The following is a 20,505-nucleotide window of genomic DNA, read 5'->3' as shown; positions in this document are numbered from 1 at the left end:
ATAATTATTTTTACGTGAATTTCACCTGTTTCTTTTGCTTTACAGTGGCTAGTAGATCATTCGGACTTGTACTTACCAGGCTACCACGGCAAGCCTCACTCTTGGAGAGAGCTGCTCTTATGTCAGTTCTTTCCTAGCTGATGTATGGCACATGTCTTACCATACTGATTGACACAAAGCTCCTCAATAAAATGCTAACGAATATTCCACTCCAGTGGCATTCCTTCCTTCCTGATGGTGTGTTGCTACTGGTTTTCACATTTTCCGCTGTCAGAAACTCTGCAAAGAATATCTCTACTGACCTACGTGGTGTCCACCTTGCTGTGGCAGACGAGCGCCTATCCATCCCGTGCTCAGACACGGCAGCCCATGGGGGCATACAGGTGCCCCAGCCCTGTGTCCCCTCCGCCTCCATCTACGGCCCATCCAGCTCCTCATGAGGCACTAAAAACCCCATGGGCTCCGCTCCTTGTCTCCACTCCACAAAGCCACCCTTATCAGAGGCCGCTGCTAACCTACACCTGGCTCCTAGTTCGCACAGCACAAATCCAAAGTCCTCAGCTGGCTACCACTCCCTAGAACCACTTCCTCCCATCCCCCTGAAGCCTCGCTTGCCTTTCTGGCAGCTTCCTGCTGGCTCCTCCCTCACTTTGAAGCCAGGTCAAAGGTCCCACACCAGAGGCTGCTCCCTGGCCCCTCCAGAAAACAAAAGCTCTCTCTTCCCCTAACTCCGGCCTCCCTCTCAGTCTCTGTCCATCTGCCCTTCCCCGCTCAGGACAGCAGGAGCTCCCAGGGAGAAGGGACCCCACTGCTATTTCCAAGCCCAGAAGGCAATGGATTCTCTCAGGGGTGACAGGATTACACAGAAATGGAACCAAAACCTCCACAGTTGTTAAGCCAGCGATGAAAATGAAAAAAAAAAAAAAAAGACTATCCTAAATTATTATATTATAGCCTTTTAATCATTTTCTGGTTAAGACTCTCATCATATCACTTGCATATACATTTTTAGATAAGGTGTGCTCTATTAATTAATCCTCACAGTCAACATCCTGGCTGAGGTCAGAAAACGATCACTGGGAACAACCAGGGTGTTCTTGTTTGGGGACGCTGCCTCAAGAGCTCAATCTGCCTGGGTGTGCAAACTGCCCTCCTGGCTTGGTGTGGTCCACAGCCACCCCAGGGCTCCCAGCAGCACCCACACCCTTCAAGTGTGGATCTCAGGCCACATCCATACAATCATGTCTTGACAGGATCCCAAGGTGGCCACAAACACATTAGGCTTGGAGAAGGCAGCTAATGGGCCCTGGGGGAGTGGGAGGGCTGATTTGAGCTTGGAACCGTCCTTCCTCTTCTCTTTTACTCCTGAAGACTTCCCCTGATGTTACAGAAGAAGGGATTTAAAAACAAGAAGACAGAAAGAGAAGACAGATTGAGTGATTTGATTCTGAAAACAAAAGCGGGATCTTATGGCACCACAAGCAGATAAGAGAGTCAGAGACCAGACCAGGCTCTGTCAAGTGTCTCAAGTCCCAGAATACAAGTTTTCCAAGTCTGGATGCTCCTTACACCCTGACAAGCACGATTACTGTAATTTCCAACAAAGTGCATGGAGGTAGAGATGCAGAGAGTAGGAGTAGTGAGAGGGAACTGGGTTTCCTGGCAGATGCTTCGTAGTACATAAAAATCTACCACCAGGCAAAACTTCTTGAACAGTATAACTCAAAAAGTGACTCAACTATTTCCTTAACATAGAGCCATCTGTTATTACCCATATGCACATGTTTAACATAATTGCATATGTAGGAGATGTACACTTTTGCATTCTCCTGTTCCTTTAACACATTGCTCCCTATTTTCCTTGTGACCTTGACTTCATATTTCTAGTGTTCATTGCTTTTGACAGCCCAAGCAAATTGATAGAGCTTATTTAAGTAGCCCCAATTCTACCAGATAAAAGCTTTGAGTTCTCTAGCAAAAGCTTTTAGTTGTCTGCTACCACGGAGGAAAATGGGTTTTTCTTGAAAGACGACCAAATGTTTAGCTTTCAACAGGAAACTGAATATATCACACAAAATATTTGCATTCATAGAAAGCGAAGCTATTAAGGAACTCTTCCACTCTACAAGGAGGCTGCACTATAATTCTTATGTACTGCCTCCTAAACCCAACACATCTTACTAAATATTAGCTTTTGCTATATTGATTTTAAACTGGGAGTTCCTGTTAAAGAACATGTATATGTAAGAGTTTCAGGACAGGAAGGACCCCCTGGAACTATGTGAGGTAAGATGTCCATTGTTCTCAATTTCCCTTTTGCATCTTACTGGGCTGTGAGACAAGCAGAGTCCCAGGTACATATTAACCTGGGGTTAACATGTACAGCTGCTCCTTGGTGTCGTCAACAGACTGGCTCTAGGACCCACCTTCGATACCGAAATCTGAGGATGCTCAAGCCCCTTATCTAAAATGGCATGGAACTATGCATATCCTCCAATTCAAATCATCTCGATTGCTTAAGATATCCAATACTATGTAAACGCCACAGAAATCACAGTTATACTGTATTTTTTAGAGAATAACAAGGTGCAGGATCAGTAGACATGCCATTTTTTTTCTCCCAAATATTTTCAAATCCAAGGTGGGGTAAATCTGCAAATGTAGAACCCACGGACATGGAGGGCCAGCTGTATGCACTAAATAAAAGAATCAACTTAGACCTGGGTCAGGTCTACTAGTACCTCTCGGTTATGACTATGGCTTTACAATTCTAATTTTGAAGCATTAATAGTTCACAGACGGGGCTGGTGCTGTGGCATAGTGGGTTAGGCCACTGCCTGCAGTGCACCGGTTTGAGTCCTGGCTGTCCCGGTTCTGATCCAGCTCTCTGCTACAGCCTGGGAAAGCAGTAAAGATGGCTCACGTCCTTGGTCCCCTGAACCCACGTGGGAGACGCAGAAGAAGCTCCTGGCTCCTGGCTCCTGGCTTCGGACCTGCACAGCTCCGGCCATTGCGGCCAATTGGGGAGTGAACCAGCGGATGGGAGACCTCCATCTCTCTCTCTCTCGCTCTCTCTCTGCCTCTCCTTCTCCCTCTGTAACTCTGACTTTCAAAAAATAAATAAATCTTCAAAAAAAAGTTCACAAACACACACACTGCTCTGAACACAAAACAGTACTGCTGATTAGCAAGAGTTTCACTCATTGACGTGAGTTCAGGAAAATAGAAGACAGCCAGAACTCCAAGCCGTCGGCCCCTTCCTCAGTGGAGACGGCAGGCTGAAGGTAGTTGACCAACATTTCAATGTCTGCCCCCTGCCACACGCTATGCAAGGTATTGGAAATGCCTTGGTTCAGACACACGCACGCCCATGCACGCGCGCGCGCACACACACACACACACCCCAGCTAGCCTCCTTGTCCCTGCAGCCACATGGCTTGGTCCTAACACTTAGCTCCGGGAAGGCCAGGAAGACAGCACATCTCAGCCTTCCTTTGCTCATGCACAAAGTAAGGATAAGTTAGTTCCCACGAACGAATGGTCACAAAATGCTAGTTTTTCTATGATTGGAAAGACTTAAATATACTCCACGTCTGTGGACTTTCTGCACCTGTGGTACTGATGCTCACCTCGCCACGGCCAAAAAGGATTCTCTTTTCACAGCACACCCCCCTGAGGATGCACACGGACTTCTCAGGATTGTCAGTTCCACCATGTGCTGGGCCCTCCAGGAGCCACAGCCTGTGTCTCAGACAATGAGTCACTTTTGGTATGGGACACAATATTGTCTGAGGGTAGGTACTTAGTCATGGTGAGCTTATCTAGCCAGCAACGTGGAGCTTATTTTAAGTTAAAGTGCAAACCAATGGCCACTGCGGCCATTTGGAGAGTGAACCAGTGGGTGGAAGATCTCTCTCTCTTTCCCTCTCTTCCTCTCTGTAATTCTACCTTTCAAATAAATACATAGATCTTTTTTTTTTAAAAAAAAAAAGGAGGAATAAAGGACATGATGTAGTAGATACGAATTTGAAGACCTCAGAGAGCTTTCGTTTAAATCCTGCCATAACCATGTTTGAACCTCCAGAACTTACCTAAATTATTTATTCTGTGTCATTCTTCCTGCTTTTAAAATGAAGAAATGCGTGCTCTGGAGCCTCATAATTATGCCTGGAGATAAGAACGGCAAAGTCCCTAGTGCAGAAAGTGTGTTTGATAAATAGTAGCTATGGTCCTCTCAACTTGGAATTTCACATCAGATTAGGTAACTACCCTAAATTAAGACTTGAGTGCATTCCCCTTAATCTCCAGCTGTAGGCAAAATTCTGCAGTCTCCGGAAAAAGCAAATACTGCTATAATTCAGATTCAACATGGTCTGAGAGTAGGGCTACCATACGTAACACCTCAAGGAAGAACTTGCTCCATACATCTCAGAGAGAACTTTCTAGCAAAGCATGGTACCAAATCCTCAAACAGGTGCAAGACACTATTCACAACAGAATCCAACTATTTACAGAATCTGTGACAAATGGGAAGACGTCACCTCAGTTCTGGAGGGGGAGAGTACCCTGCCCAGGGCTGTGGGGTTGCCTTTTCCAGGGGCAGCCCAGAGGCGTGCCAGCCGAAAGCAGGAGGCCATAATATTTGGTGTCACTTGTTGGGCTGCTGGTGGACATCTCCCATCACCCTGATACTATCCGAACCTAGCCACGTTCCCATATAATTGTGGTTTTCAAACATCCTTTTCTATTCAAGTGAAGAGGAATAAGCTTAGTATTAATACGCATGCATAACTCCTCATATGTGGCAGGTGCAGAATAAGTAACAAAAGAGAATGGTTGGGGCCAGCGCTGAGGCATTGTAGTTAAAGCCTCCGCCTGTGGTGCCAGCATCCAATAGAGGTGCCGGTTCGAATCCTGGCAACTCCACCGCAGATCCAGCTCCTTACTAATGCACCTGGGAAAGCAGCAGAAAATAGCCCAGCTGCTTGGGCCTCTGCACCCACGCGGGAAATCTGGAAGAAGCTCCTGGCTTCGGACCGGCACAGCTCTGGCAGTTGAGGCCATTTGGGGAGTAAACCAGTAGATGGAAGACCTCTCTGTCTCTCCCTCCATCTGTCTGTAACTCTGCCTCTCAAATAAATAAATAAACCTTTAGAAAGAGAGAGAATGGTAATTCAGCCTATGGCACCATGGTCTCACATGCTCAGCACAAAATAAGTATTTCAGTGAACTTCTGGTGGGAGGAGGGTGTTCAAAAGGGGCTGATGTTATAGCACAGCAAGTCATTGCTTGCAACACCAGCATCCCCAGCGAACCAGGGGGGTGCCAGTTCGCGTCCCTGATGCTCCATTTCTGATTCCACTCCCTGCTAGTGTGCCTGGGAAGGCAGTCCAAGACGGTCCAAGTACCTGAGGACCTGCCACCCATGTGGGAGACCTAGATGGAGTTCCTGGCTCCTAGCTTACGCCTGGCCCAGCCACTTCCTTCTGGGGTCATTTGGAAAATGAAGCAGCCTATGGACACACTCTGTCACTCTGCCTTTCAAAATAAAGCTTAAAAAAAATTATGGCCCATAATATATTTTCAGCCCCTACAGCATCTTTACTCTGAAATAACCTTGAAATACATGCCCTGGTGGCCAAGGAGGCCACTTCCTCTTCCTGTGCCGGATGTTATCTGTGGGGGCGCAGCTCAAGACTCATTCAGGGTAAGACTCACTTCCTTCTAACTGGTTCCTAAGTAGTGTCCCCGGGCTCAGGGGCTTTCAAAGCCGTTTGGGGGCGGAGGGGGTGGGGAGCCACCCTGGGAATCCATCCCAATGCTGTTAATAGGAGCTCATTTCAAGTGCTGAAATAGCCTGTGTGACTGTCATCTCTTCACCCTCCTACCTCCATTGCTGGCTGTTGCCATTTCCTACTGTTCTGTTTCTCTAAGAAACCAGTCCTCCACGGGGAATGCTGACGCTGGCGCTCACTTTACTAGAAAACGAAATCCCACAGCAACCTGGCTTTTCGAGCGGAAAGAAGGCATGTAGGCAGTGACTGGTGCCTTGGCTCGGTGCATTGCACAGAAAGCGGCAAGCCTCCCCGGAGACCCCACCCCCCCAGCCAGCATGGAGCATCGCCGGCTTAGCGTGCTCCTGCCTCCCTCCGAGGCGCACGGCTGCGAGGATGCTGCGCCGCGCCGCGCCAGGGCTTCGGGGGGCAGCAGGCGCAACGGGAGGCGACGGGCTGGGCATCACGTAGGCGCCCGCGCAGGGCTGGGGCGGCTCCCACACAGTGCCCCAACCTGCCGCGCCGCGCCGGCCACGCCCAAGGGCGAAGGGAAGGTCACCGGATGCCGTGGGCCAAGGCCGAGGGCACGGGGCCCAACCCCCTAAGCATCCCTTCATGGCGAGTGCAACGGTAGGAGAGGCGGCGTCGGGGCCTGGCTGGCGACGCATCTGGGGCAGGGGGTGATGGAAGCGGCTTAGAACGTGGCTCCAGCCAGCCCTGATCCGCAAGCAAGGCTCCGAGGGCGGATTCGCCCGGGAAGCCCCGATCTCCTTTCTAGTGGTTGGCTTCGTGCTAACCCCCAGCGTCGGGCAAACAGGCGCCTCCTCCCTCCGGGCTGGGAGCGCGGCCGGGCGCCCTTTTAAATGCCCCAGAGCCCCGGGCTTGGGTCCCCCTGGCTTTGAGGACGGCGTCCACGTTGGGGAGCCCGGCCGAGTCCGCGCCCGAGCGCCAGTGACGTCGCGGAGTCCCCGCTTCCTGGTCTTTCCCGTCCGCGGGAGGCGAGGGAATGGTGGTGACCCGTTTTTGTTTTCAGTTTTGTCACGAGCCGGAAGCCGAAAGCAGATAACAGCGAAGGAAAACCTTTTTTTTTTTTTCCCTTCCCGAGGTAATCCAAGGCGGTACAGGGGCAGCGCTAGGCGGGGAGCCTCCTCGGGGCGGCCCCCGCCGGGTCCCGCAATGCAGCAGCGGGGACCCTGCGCGCACCTCCAGGGCCGCCGCGGGGACCCAAGCGACGCTGTCGGCGACGATTCAGGGGCTGGGGTGGGGCAGGAGGACGGAGCTGGGCTTGGCGGCTACGGGATCGGGGAAGTCGCCTTGTACCCACTGAGCTCTCAGCGGAGGCGCCCGGCCCCATCCTACGCCTCCCACGCACAACCACCAACCGGGGCGTTCCTGGCGATCCCACTGCCAGTTCAGTACATCATACATACACCTGGCGAGGTGGAAAATCCATTGATCTTCCCAATGAAAGCTCCAACCGCCATAGCCTCCCTCCTGACTCCACGCCGCCCCACCCAAACCCCTGACGTCCCTGGGCGCGGGGGCGTCGCCTCTCCTCCAGCCACCGCTGCTCCGCGCCTTTCCCCCTTTCGCTTCTCTACGGAACCCTCCCCTCCCACCTCCCCGGCACTCCTCCCGCCTCGTCTCTCCCCAGCCACCACCCTCGCCACAATCCCTCCGCTCCACGACTCCGCCGCCATCCCCGCGCCTCCCCGGCCCGAGCGCACACCTTGGGCATCCCCACCGCTGGTCAGCACGCCGATGGCTTTGCCGGCCCCGGAGAGGTGCTCCAGGAACTTCCGGTAGGAGCCCCTGGGGCTCGCAGAGACTTTGTTGTCCATGGCGAGGAAGTCGAAGGGACACCCGGCTGGTTCGGGTGCGCAACGGGCAGTGAGGACCCGGCCCACGCGCGCCCGCCTCGGAACCGCCGCCCCGCCTGCACCCCGCAGGAGCCGCACCCCCAGCTCGGCTCGAGCGCCAATGGGCGGCGGCGGGCGGTGCTCGAGCGCGCGGGCGGGGCCTGCTCCGGGCTGCCCAGGACCCAGGCGCGAATCGCGGCTGGGCCGCTGGAGGCACTGCCAGGTGGAGTGGGTGGGAGGGACCCACTGGGCAGCGCCGCAGGTGGGCGTTGGAGGGAGCGTGGCGGGGGTGGGAGGGAGACTGCGAAGGCGCAGGAGAGCCGCAGGGGGGCGGCATCGCAGGGTGTGGGAGGAACGCGGCACGGGTGGGCGCTGGGCCCACAAGCCCCCTCCCCCAACCTGGGCGTGGGGTCGCGCAGCGGGCCCCGGGGTCCGTTCTGGCCGTTGGAAGAACCCAGCTGCTGGACAGGCGGGCGCGCGTCCGGCTTCCCGAAGGGTATCCCTGGAGGGGGTCGTCTCTCAACGTCTGCCTCTGACCTCCCCCTCGACCCCCTCCAGGTTTTCACCTGGAGCCTGAGGTCTGGGAGGAAAAGACGCAATTGGCCGGGGGAAGTCGTGGGCGTCAGCTGCGCTGTTAGACTTCTTTCCCAGTCCCCACGGAGTCTGTGATACATCTGGGCCCTAAAGCTCCACAAAGGTAGAGGTGGGGAGCAGGAGACGCAGAGAGCTGTATCCGGTGCTGAGAGTGTAGTCTGAAGAACCGACTTTGGTAACCGCACCTGGAGGTTCACGATAAGGATGGCTACCTTCCTGTGCAATTAAGGTTTGTTGAGTGAATAAAAAAGAGTGAAAAAGAAAGCCCGGAAAAGCAGCGTACAGGAGCTTTTTGCGTTGCTGTGACCCTGGGTAAAAGATGGTGCTGCGCAAATTTGTGTTGGAAGTTTGCCTCCTCTCCCAGCTCATCTGAGCATTAAAAATGTACTCGAAGAAAAACAATCCCTGCTGTGGACGGGCTGGATGGTTTGAGCTGTGCCTTGCGCCAGAACTGATGGAGAGATTTCTCAAGCCAGGTTGTCATCAGGATCCCCTGGCTAGGCCCTCCACACCCCATACTGAGGTCCCAGGTCCTGCAGGGCATCCCGGAAGCGTGTGCTTGTGACAGGTTGTGATGAGGGCGACGTTTGCGAGCGGTTGCTGTCATGGGCTGAGCCTGAGCATGAGCCTTGTCGTCATGAAGAGGAGACGAGTGGGTGTTTTGATGATGCCATGGGGTGGCCCTTACCTTTCTGAGACCGGGAGAGAGGAGCCAGGCTCTAAGCCAGGGGTCTCCAAAGCCCTAGGTCAGGGATCTGTGCTCGAAAACAGCACATTGGTGCCTTTCTGCAGGTGCACATGGAATTTTATCTTATAGCCCAATGTGCTTTATTTCCTTACAATGATATTTTTATAGGAGAATTAATTGGTCATCTGTCGCCAAATTGGCTCTAGTACAGAAAATGATAGAGCCAATCCATTCCAATATGACTGTGTGTCAGATTATGGTAAAAATAATATACAACTGCTCTTACTTTTTTTTTTATTTATTGGACAGGTAGAGTTACAGACAGTGAGAGAGACACAGAGAGAAAGGTCTTCCTTCCCTTGGTTCACTCCCCAGATGGCCACCACGGCCAGCACTGCGCCGATTTGAAGCCAGGAGCCAGGTGCTTCTTCCTGGTCTCCCATACGGGTGCAGGGCCCAACCACTTGGCCATTCTCCACTACCCTCCCAGGACACAGCAGAGAGCTGTGTGTGTGTGTGGAAGAGGAGCAACCGGGACCAGAACCCGGGGCCCATATGGGATGCTGGTGCTGCAGGTGGAGGATTAACCAAGTGAGCCACGGCGCCGACCCCTGCTCTTAAAATTATTAAAATGAATATCTACTGACATGGGCTTTCTGTAATCCAGAATGTATGGATTTCAAAATTATTTGCATCAAAATAAACTTACCTTTTAGTTCCTATTTTTCACAACTTTTTAAAGGTAGCCTTGTATATAAGTAAATAAGTAGGCAAAAAAAAAGTATGTGAGTAGGCATTGAAAAAATGTGTACATATATCTGTAAATGGTTCTGGACATTTTAATTTCTTTTGCTTATATAGGTGGTTGTCTTTCCTCCAATAAACACATTTTTTGGAACAAATGTGATTAATGTAAACCCAATAAAAGTTCAGATTTCCAGTTGCCAAGGTGATATATACTGTTCAAAAGCTTAAGCCTGCATAGATGAAGAGGTATGGTCTGATCCTTCTGCCACAACTATCCTAATGACCTCTGACTCATTGCTCCATTCATCAGAGCATTAACGAAAAACTACAAGCTACAATGGAAAAACAACCGTCACTCCGTTTTTTTCCCCTTTTGCAAGACTGGTATTGTAGTAGTTCTTCAACTGGAAGTATTTCTTTTTTAATTTTGGCCTTAAAAAAGAACCTCCTAATTCAGGAGGAAGAAACCCCATTCCGCATGGACTTACAGCCCACTCATCAGGACATAACATGTGAGTTCTTCATTGTTGCCTGAGAGACTAGCCCCAAACACACACACACACACACACACACTATGGGAGCAGTTATCTATGGGCCAAGAATTCAGGCAGGCCTCACTGCGTCCTCAATCCAGGTGTCAGTCCAGGCCTGAAGAGTTATTGAAGGTTCAACAGAGGCAGGAGCTGCTCCCCAGCTCACTCTCCCAGTGGGAGGCTTCAGCTCTTCACTCCTGTGGGCTCAAAGATGCCTTCAGTCTGCCAGGCTCCATCAATACAGGAGAGCCAGTGGACAAACTCACAGCCTTTCATAACCTAAGCATAGCCTAATACGCGGTCGGGCTTGTTGAAGTGAGCGAATAAGTCAAGCTTTCAATTCAAGGGTAACGGTTTGAATGTCAGGGGCCAGAAACCCTAGGACAAGGTGCAAGAAAACCGAAGTGAGTGGCAAATATCCCTGACAATTCCCTTCTGCAGAGAACGTGGGAGCCACCAGCGTGTCCTGAAAGTCCTGAGATCCTGAAACAATTCACTGCCCGTAGGCTGCTGTGACTCATGGTGCCCAGAATGTGTTGGGGGCGTCCATCTGTCCATCCCAGCTGGCTGGGTCTGAGTCAGAGCCTCTTCCTCTTTCCGCAGTGCTCTCCAAGTCTGTGTGCAGTGAGCACCTCACACCTGCAGAGATCATGACTGAGCTCAGAGCTCTACACCCCCAGCACACACACGCACACACACCCTCACACACTCACACTTTTCCCTTCTGTCTTCCTCGGCTGCTTTCCTGATAACTCCTTCCTTTCAGCTGCTCAGGCTGGGTAATCGTTGGCCCCAATATCTAAGTCCATCAGGAAGTCCTGCTGGCCTGCTCTTCTGGGATGCCCCATCACCTTGTGCCCCCTGAGGCTGGGCCACCGTTCTTGACCTGAACCTGATGACAGGTGTCTCGCTGTCCCTCCGCTCTGCTGCTGCCTCTGCCCCCACCTCCATGCTATAGAATCCAGAGTGAGCCTACTGAATTGAAATTCAGGCACATCTTTTCTCCAAAGGTCTCCATTCATTGAGTGTAACAGCCTCACCACCAGGAAGGCCTCCAGGGCCCCGTGCACCCGCTGTCTTCTCCCAATTACTCTTGTCTAGTCCCAAAGCTCCTTGTCCTTTCCTGAGGTCCAGCCGAGCATAGGACAGTCTGGAGCCTTGGCACCTGCTCTCTCCTGGGCCCCAAGCACTCCCCTCCCCTTCCCACAGTCCTCCCTACCTACCTCCCTTGAGCCTTTCATTGACGTCACCTTCATGGTAAGGCCTTCCCAGATCACCCTTTTAGAAACTGCGGTCTTCACAGACTCCTATCCCAGTCCCATTTTTTCTCCAAAAGCATTAGCATTTCAGGTAGGCCAATTTCTCCTGTTGACTTCATTTCTTGGCAAGTGTCCCCCATGGGAGTCTTGGGTGTGACAAAGACAGAGATCTGTGTTTATTTATTGCTGCAGTCCCAGGACACACACGGAGCCTGGCACATAGTGAATGCTCCGTGAGTATTTGCAGAATGAATGAACGAATGAATGCATGGATCTCTCATGGAAGGAGGCAAACCGGAAGCTGCTCTCCAATTGATACAATGGGTCTTGGCTAAGAAAGAGCTCACACACCTGGCAGGCTGTACTGAGTCTATACTTGGCCTCCTTATATTTCCCATTGTTACACACTCTAAAATCAGTCTCACCAGAGTGGTCCCTAATAAATTATTAGAACTCCCCCCCCAATTCATTATTTAGTAGATTCAGGGCCATTTTTGCTTTCACGTTGAGCACTTGGCATCCTCCACTCATGCTCCCACATGACTGTATTCTCCTCTTTGGACATCCCTTTAGCTCAGACAGAATTACAGGATTTCATGAAGGTCAGAACTGCAAGGTCAGATTGGAGCCCTGAGCCCCTGCCCCTTCATCATCCCCACAGTCGTCTTTCTTCCTGCTGGGTTCAGCTGTCTCAAAATGCTGACATACTAAACATACTAAACATGCTAAACATAAGCAGTTGAAAAGGTTGCACATGTTAAGGAGAAACCCCTTGGCTTCTTGTGCTGTCCTCACCGCCGGGGGATGCAGACTCCCCTGTACCCAGGGCTATGCTCTTCCCTGTGTCTAGGCAACATCCTGTGCTCTAACCAATGGGCTCCTTTGGCTAACCTACAACCACAGCTGCATAACCATCTTTCCTTTCCTGATGCTTCCTCCTCACTCCACCTCACTTTCTCTCCCCTCCCCCAAGATTCTGGAAAGTCAAAGAATAAGCAAAACTATTTGCTGGACTGAAAAGTGCTATTTTCAACCCATACCTCTTGCCTGCAGTTTCGTTTCAGATGCTCTGTCCTTTAAAATGATTTTGTTTTGTACCTAGCAGTTGCGTTGTATATGAAACCACTGGATGAGTTCCAAAACTCTGAAACAGAATCAAGTTGTCCTGAGCCAATTCAAGTTAATACCCAGCAACTAGGAAAAAAAAAAAAAAAACAGAAAGAAGTTTCATTATTTCTGTAACATATGAGGCCGCCTTGAATTTCAGCGCCCATGGGGTCCTCTTTCACAGGATAACTTTATTTCCCTCTTAATATTGTCATATAATTTTTTAAAAATTTATTTATTTATTTGAAAGGCAGAGTTGCAGAGAGGCAGAGAGTGAAAGAGAAAGGTCTTTCATCCGCTGGTTCACTCCCCAAATGGCAGCAAAGGCTGGAGCTGTGGCGATCTGAAGGCAGGACCCAGGAGCTTCTTCTGGGTCTCCCACATGGGTGCAGGAGCCCCAGGACCTGGGCCATCTTGCACTGCTTTCTCAGGCCACAGCAGAGAGCTGGATCGAAAGTGAGGCAGCTGGGACTCGAACTGGCACCCATATGGGATGCCAGCACCGCAGGCAGCAGCTTTACCCGCTATGCGCTGGCTCAATCCTTTAAGTTGATTAAGGGAGACTTCCTGCCGGCGCCGTGGCTCAACAGGCTAATCCTCCGCCTTGCGGCGCCGGCACACCGGGTTCTAGTCCCGGTCGGGGCACCGATCCTGTCCCGGTTGCCCCTCTTCCAGGCCAGCTCTCTGCTGTGGCCAGGGAGTGCAGTGGAGGATGGCCCAAGTTCTTGGGCCCTGCACCCCATGGGAGACCAGGAGAAGCACCTGGCTCCTGCCATCGGAACAGCGCGGTGCGCCGGCCGCAGCGCGCTACCGCGGCGGCCATTAGAGGGTGAACCAACGGCAAAGGAAGACCTTTCTCTCTGTCTCTCTCTCTCTCTCTCACTGTCCACTCTGCCTGTCAAAAATAAAAAAAAAAAAAAAAAAAAAAAAAGGGAGACTTCCTCACCTTTCCACACTTTTTGTGACACACAACGGCAGCAGTAGTCATATGTGTCAAATATGTGGTGTTAAAGTGAAGAAGTTGCCTTGCTCTTTCAGGAACATCACTGAAGCATCTTTATAACTGCTAGTGTCACTTCAGAGAACAAGGAGGAACTGCTCTCTGTAGAAAAATATGTTACACATAAATTTCCCAAGTTGGAGAAATCACAACATCAGCAGTGTTACAGTTGGCTAAATATGTCCTACGCATTAGTTGTAAAATGCTGAATCTGAATCTTTTTTTTTTTTTTTTGACAGGCAGAGTGGACAGTGAGAGAGAGAGAGAGAAAGGTCTTCCCTGTGCCGTTGGTTCACCCTCCAATGGCCGCTGCGGCCGGTGTGCTGTGGCCGGCACACCGCGCTGATCCCAAGGCAGGAGCCAGGTGCTTCTCCTGGTCTCCCATGGGGTGCAGGGCCCAAGCACTTAGGCCATCTTCCACTGCACTCCCGGGCCATAGCAGAGAGCTGGCCTGGAAGAGGGGCAACCGGGACAGAATCCGGTGCCCCGACCGGGACTAGAACCTGGTGTGCCGGCACCACAAGGCCGAGGATTAGCCTAGTGAGCCGTGGCGCCGGCGAACCTGATCTTAATTTGTATGTGCCTACACATAGACCTATGACATCTGGGTACTAATAAGTTTGAATTTATCATTTTTTTTTAAGATTTACTTTATTTATTTGAATGACAGAGTTACAGAGAGAGGTGGAGACACAGAGAGAAGCCTTCCATCTGCTAGTTCACTGCCCAGATGGCCACAACAGCCGGAGCTGAACCAATCAGAAGCCAGGAGCCAGGAGCTTCTTCTGGCTCTCCCACAGGGGTGCAGGGGCCCAAGGACTTGGGCCACCTCCCACTGCTTTCCCAGGTGCATTAGCAAGGAGCTGTATTGGAAGTGGAACACCCAGAACTAGAACTGGCCCCCATTTAGGGTTCCAACACTGCAGGCATGGGCTTTAACCTGATGTACCATGGCACCAGTCCTTGATTTCTAGTTCTTAATCTCCCTTGAAAATGGATCCCCTGAACACTGTGAATGCATAGAGGAAAATGTGATGTTTATACACCATGGAGTACTACTCAGCCATAAAAAAGAATGAAATGCTGTAATCTGCAATGGAATGGATGAACGTGGAGAATATTATGCAAAACCAAGGGCACAGAAAGACAAATATTGCATGACCTCACTTATATGTGGACTTAAAAAACTCAGACTGATAGAAACAGAGATGAATGCTGGTTCTTGGAGTCTGGAAGGAGGGGGAAATGTAGAGATGTTGGTCAAAAGATGTGAAGATTGATGAGGTAGGAGGAAAAAGTTCTAGAGATCTATTGTACAGGATAGGAAATCTAGTTAATAATAATGAGGGTTGGCATCGTGGCATAGAGGGTTAAGCTGCTGCCTTCAATGCCTGCATCCTATATGAGTACGAGTCCCAGCTGCTCCACTTCCAATCCTGCTCCCTGCTAATGGGCCTGGGAAAGCAGCAGCAGATGACCCAGTGCTTGGGTCCGTGCCATCCAAGTGGGAGATCTGGATGGAGTCCCAGGCTCCTCGCTTTGGCCAAACCCAGTGCCAGTCATTGTGGTCATTTACGGAATAAAACAGAATGGAAGAGCTCTCTCTCTCTCCCCTTGTGTCTCTGTAACTACCTTTCAAATAATAATATAATAATAATAATACTGTATTTTGTACTTGAAAGTTGCTAAGGCAGTGGATTTTCATTGCTCTCACTATATAAAATAAGGTTAGGGGGTCCTAAACATGTTAGCTAGCCTAATTTAATTATGTACGTCTAATGATGTAGCACAGTACAAATGATATAGCATAGTACATTTATGATGCATTACACAGCACGATATATAATCATATATAATTTAATCATGTATCAAACACTACCTTATGCCCCATAAAATATGCATTTTAGTTGGTTAAAAATTAAAAAAAAAAAAAACTATTCTCAATGTAGGAAAAAAATTTTAGATATAAAGCGCTTCCAGCCCAGAATGGAAATGGTTCATTCCTGAGGCGTTCAAGGACAAACGAGCTGGAATATTTGAAAGAAAAGCTGTGAACAAAAATTTCTTGTCAGCTTTCAGACATGTGCACACAGCCATCACCCTGTCAGTGGCTCATGCCAGAGCCCAGCTGGAGTTTGGCTGCTTTTTGGGTATTAACCACAGACCGCTTCCTCCAGCCCAGAGCACCCCAGCACATGGCCACCACACCTTGCACAGTTTAGGCAGAATCACAAGCTGGGGCTGAGTCCTCCAGCAAGAGGAGTGAGGCCAAGGTCAAAAGCAAGGGCAGAGGGGCCGGTGCCCTGGCTCACTTGATTAATCCTCCGCCTGCAACGCCGGCATCCCATATGGGTGCCGGGTTCTAGTCCCAGCTGCTCCTCTTCCAGTCCAGCTCTCTGCTGTGGCCCAGGAGTGCACTGGAGGATGGCCCAAGTGCTTGGGCCCTGCACCCAAATGGGAGACCAGGAAGAAGCACCTAGCTCCTGGCTTCAGATAGGCACAGCGACGGCCATTGCAGCCATTTGGGGAGTGAACCAACGGAAGGAAGACCTTTCTCTCTGTCTCTCTCTCGCTGTCTGTAACTCTACCTGTCAAATAAATTTTTAAAAAATCTAAAAAAAAAAAAAAAAAAAAAAGGGCAGAGTGAAGTTCCCTTGTCAGGGCGTTGAGCCTCTCTGGTTTCTTATGTGCAACTGCTTGCCTCTCCTAGGTGGCCAAACCTGGAGCCCCGGAAACAAACACCCCACTCACCAGGGCAGTGAATAAGGGAATCTTGATCCTGAGACTATGGGCTGGATTCTGCCACTTGTCCTGATGTTTCCCCCCTCGCCCTGCCTTCCCAACCCCCCACAATGCCCTATTTGTGAAGGGGCTCTGGTTTCCTGTGACTTGAAAGGTAGTCATTTGAATACTCTTTAGGGGCAGAATATGCTTTTGTATAAGAAAACAAAATGCTTTTTACCAGAACCAGCCGTTTCTTCAAGCCCGTGCTTCCTCAGTTCCAGGCTTTCGCTCTAACAGACCGAATGCTGCTTGCCACCTAACATGCTCTGATGTCCTCACTCCATCTGCCACAGGAACCACCTCTCCCTTGTGGTGCCAAGGACCCCCCCTGCCTGATTAGGGAGGCTGCTCCTCTCCTCTGCCTCAGGTCAGAGGTGGGCCGAGGCTGAAGGCAGGTCCACTAGACTCCTACCTAGTCCCAGAGTTGATGGATGGGATAGTTTCTGGGATCATTCTCTCAGCAGGTGGAATCAGTTCACATGGTGGAGTCAAAAAGCTGTGAGATGGAGGAAAAGAGAGCAAATACAACATTCCTTCAGTTCCCTCCTCACTCAAGTCAACATCCTATTTCTGTGCTTTCGATAAATCCCAGACACATTTAGTTATTTACTGAGGGGGAGGGAAGAGAGAGATCGATGGACTCCAACTGCCAGTTGGCCTATTTGCTAAATGAACTCAGTGGCAGGGTTTGGACTGGGACCAGGAGCCAGGAATGAAATCCAGGTCTCTCATGTGCGTGGCAAAATCCCAAGGACTTGAGAACTATCACTGCTGACTCCCAGGGTCTGAATTGGTGGGAAGCTGAAGTTAGGGGCCAGTGGGATTCCGACACAGTTACCGCATGTGGGGTATGGATGGCTTAACCACTGGGCTAAATGCCTGCCTCCCCACCCGAAATATTCTGAAGTCATTGGTTCTTTGTGCCACATCTTCCCCAGGTTGACTTACCTAAACTCCCTATGATCGACCTTGTCTAACTTTTCTGAAATTTCTCCCTAACATTTTGCCAATTGACTTCTTAACAACCAACAAATCAAAAAAAAAAAAAAAGACTTTTTCAAAAATTATTCAACTTCTACTTATTTCTTAGTTTTTCTAAATTTATGATATTGTTTCCTAATATCTCTATCCAAAAACTTTCTCAATGATTGTTTTTTTAAATTTTTTTTCACTTTTACAATTGCATGAATTAACACAAACTTAGGCTACAAAATGTTACACTTTATATAAAGATAATACGAAATCTTTCATGCATGTTACATTTTTAGTGACAAACACTGCATAGCTGAGGTGGTTTTTTTTTTTTTTTTTTTTTTGACAGGCAGAGTGGACAGTGAGAGAGAGAGAGAGAGAGAGAGAGAGAGAGAGAGAAAGGTCTTCCTTTTTCCATTGGTTCACCCCGCAATGGCTGCTGTGGCCAGTGCATCGCGCTGATCCGAAGCCAGGAGCCAGGTGCTTCTCCTGGTCTCCCATGTGGGTTCAGGGCCCAAGCACTTGGGCCATCCTCCACTGTCTTCCCCGGGCCACAGCAGAGAGCTGGACTGGAAGAGGAGCAGCCGGGACAGAATCCGGCACCCCAACCGGGACTAGAACCAGGGGTGCAGGCACTGCAGGCGGAGGCTTAGCCTTTTAAGCCGCGGCACCTGCCAATAACTGAGTTAAAACCATTTCTTAGAGGCCCGCGTTGTGGCACAGTGGGTTAAAGCCCTGGCCTGCAGTGCCACATCCCATATGGGCGCCTGTTCTAGTCCCCGCTGCTCCTCTTCTGATCCAGCTCTCTGCTGTGGCCTGGGAAAGCAGTAGAAGATGGCCTAAGTCCCTGGGCCCCTGCACCCATGTAGGAGACCTGGTAGAAGCTCCTGGCTCGTGGCTTTGGATCAGCGCAGCTCTGGCCATTGTAGCCATCTGGAGAGTGAACCCACGGATGGAAGACCTCTCTCTCTGTCTCTACCTCTCTCTGTAACTCTGTCTTTCAAATAAATAAAATAAAACTTAAAAAAAAAAAAATTTCTTACTCACTAGCCAAATCTTAAGATTCCCTTCCTCAGAGTTGCAATGAAAAGTTTCTAATTTAGTTTTGCTTTATGGCAGATAAAATGCCAAACGATAGGCATGGATTTCAGGGTTCCTCCTTCCATCTTCATATTTGGTCCATTTATTATTTTTATTGGCCTGGTTGTTGACTCCTTTAGGAAACACTTTTTGATTGGTCCCAGGCAGTCTCGGGTGTAAGTGCGTGGCAGGCCACAAGAAGAGACCTGGCTGCTGAAAGCTTTTCCCAGCTCATGACGACCGTTTCCTGGAAAAGCTTTCAAAACGCAGATGCGCACTTGATGCAGCACAGCTTTCCCTTGCCCAACAGGCCTCAGAGAGCCGTTTCAAGACCATGGAATGTTTTTTCCCTTAATTAAAACTTGCTCCACCTTCCACTGGGGTCTTAAGTTTCTCTTCCCAACCCCTGACTTTTTTTTTTTTTTTTAAGATTTGCTTTTGGCCGTTGTTGTGGTCTAGAGGGTGAAGCCACCATCTGTGATGCCAGTATCCTCTGTGGGCACCAGTTCGAGTCCTGGTTGCTGCATCTTTGATCCAGCTCCCTGCTAATGGCCTGGGAAAAGCCATGGAAGATGGCCCAAGTCTTTGGGCCCCATCACTCATGTGGGAGACCCAGATGAAGCTCCTGGCTCTTGGCTTCGGCCTGAACCAGCTCTGGCTGTTACAGCCATGTAGGGAGTGAACTAGTAGGTGGAAGATCTCTCTTTTTCTGTCTCTCTCTCTCTCTATTTTTGTAATTCTGATTTTCAGAGTAAATAAAATAAATCTTTAAATAATTTACTTATTTATTTGAGTGGCAAAATGGCAAAGAAAGAGGAAGAAACACGCACAGAGAGAGAGAGAGAGAGAGAGAGAGAGCGCTAGTTTTCATTTACTGATTCACTGTCCAAATGCCATAATGGCCAAAGTTGGGCCAGGCCAAAGCCAGGAGCCAGGAACTCCATCTGGCTCTCCCACATGGGTGTCCTGGGTTCAACTACTTAGGTCATCTTTCCACTACCTTCCTAGGCACATTAGCAGGAAGCAGGATCAGAAGCAGAGTAGGAGGGACTTCACCAACATTCTGATATGGGATGCTAATATTACAAGCCTTAGCTTAGCCTGCTGTACCACAATACCAGCCCCTAACTGCCATATTTCCTAATCATCTCCAGGAAGACAATTTCCTATGATTATATGTATGACAAACAAATATTTCTCTTTTTTTAAGATTTATTTATTTATTTAAAAGAGTTACAGAGAGGAAGAGGGAGAGAAAGAGAGAGAGAGCTTCCGTCCACTGGCCCACTCCCCAAATGGCTGCAATGGCCAGAGCTGGGCCAGTCTGAAGTCTGAAGCCAGGAGCTTCTTCCGGGTCTCCCACGTGGACGCAGGGGCCCAAGGACTTGGACCATCCTCTGATGATTTCCCAGGCACATTAGCAGGGAGCTGGATTGGGACATGGAGCAGATGGGACTTGAACCGGCGCCCATGTGGGTTGCCAGCACTACAGGCAGCGGCTTTACCTGCTATGCCACAGCACCACCCCCACAAATCTTTCAAAATCGGGTAAAAGGGATATGGAAATAGTTCAGAGACACTGGAGTCTTTGCTGGGAAGACTTCTCAGTGGTGCAGGGAGACTTGTCCTACAAACCCACCTGTGCTTTTCTTTCTCTGCACCTGCTCCTGCTCTTCTCCCACGAATAGTCCACAACTACAACGCCCTCTGTGACAGAGACAGCAGCTCCGTGGCTATTCCCCCTCCTCCATTAGCCAAGCATGCACCAACAGAGGACCCATTTCCTCGCCTCCTGTGCAAATGAGTATGACTATAGAACTCTCCCAGACCTTGAGGAAGTGGAATGATTGAGTAACGGGCTCCCAGGCAGACTCCTCAAAAAGTGCAGGCAGACTCCTCAAAAAGTATCACCCCTTTTCTTTGTTTCAAATTCCTGTGGCTTGCACTGCGGATATGCTTATGGCAATAAGGTTGCACAGGATGACATAGAAGATAAAACACCATCGATAAAAGTGGCGGAGGTATGGGGCTGGCATGGTGGCATAGCAGGTAAGGCTGCCACCTGTCATACCTGCATCACATATAGACATCAGTTCAAGTCCTGGCTG

The 20,505-nt window shown here is 50.1% G+C and overlaps 1 protein-coding gene across 2 annotated transcripts in view; it reads right to left on the bottom strand.

Annotated features, from left to right (window-relative positions):
- Window positions 1-7,689, bottom strand: part of PFKP (phosphofructokinase, platelet) — a 67,974-nt gene extending 60,285 nt beyond the window's left edge. The window contains exon 1 of one of the 2 annotated variants that reach the window (XM_062211091.1): window positions 7,504-7,689. In XM_062211091.1, the coding sequence (XP_062067075.1) occupies window positions 7,504-7,615 (112 nt within the window). In that variant the 5' untranslated portion in view covers window positions 7,616-7,689. The remainder of the gene's footprint in view (window positions 1-7,503) is intronic. The other variant, XM_062211090.1, reaches the window with a different exon arrangement.
- Between the last annotated feature and the right edge of the window lie 12,816 nt (window positions 7,690-20,505).

This window comes from Lepus europaeus, chromosome 14, assembly GCF_033115175.1.
Source record: "Lepus europaeus isolate LE1 chromosome 14, mLepTim1.pri, whole genome shotgun sequence".
NCBI classification, from domain to species: domain Eukaryota; kingdom Metazoa; phylum Chordata; class Mammalia; order Lagomorpha; family Leporidae; genus Lepus; species Lepus europaeus.
Note: the sequence above shows the minus strand (reverse complement) of the source record. Positions and strands in the feature narration are given on the sequence as shown.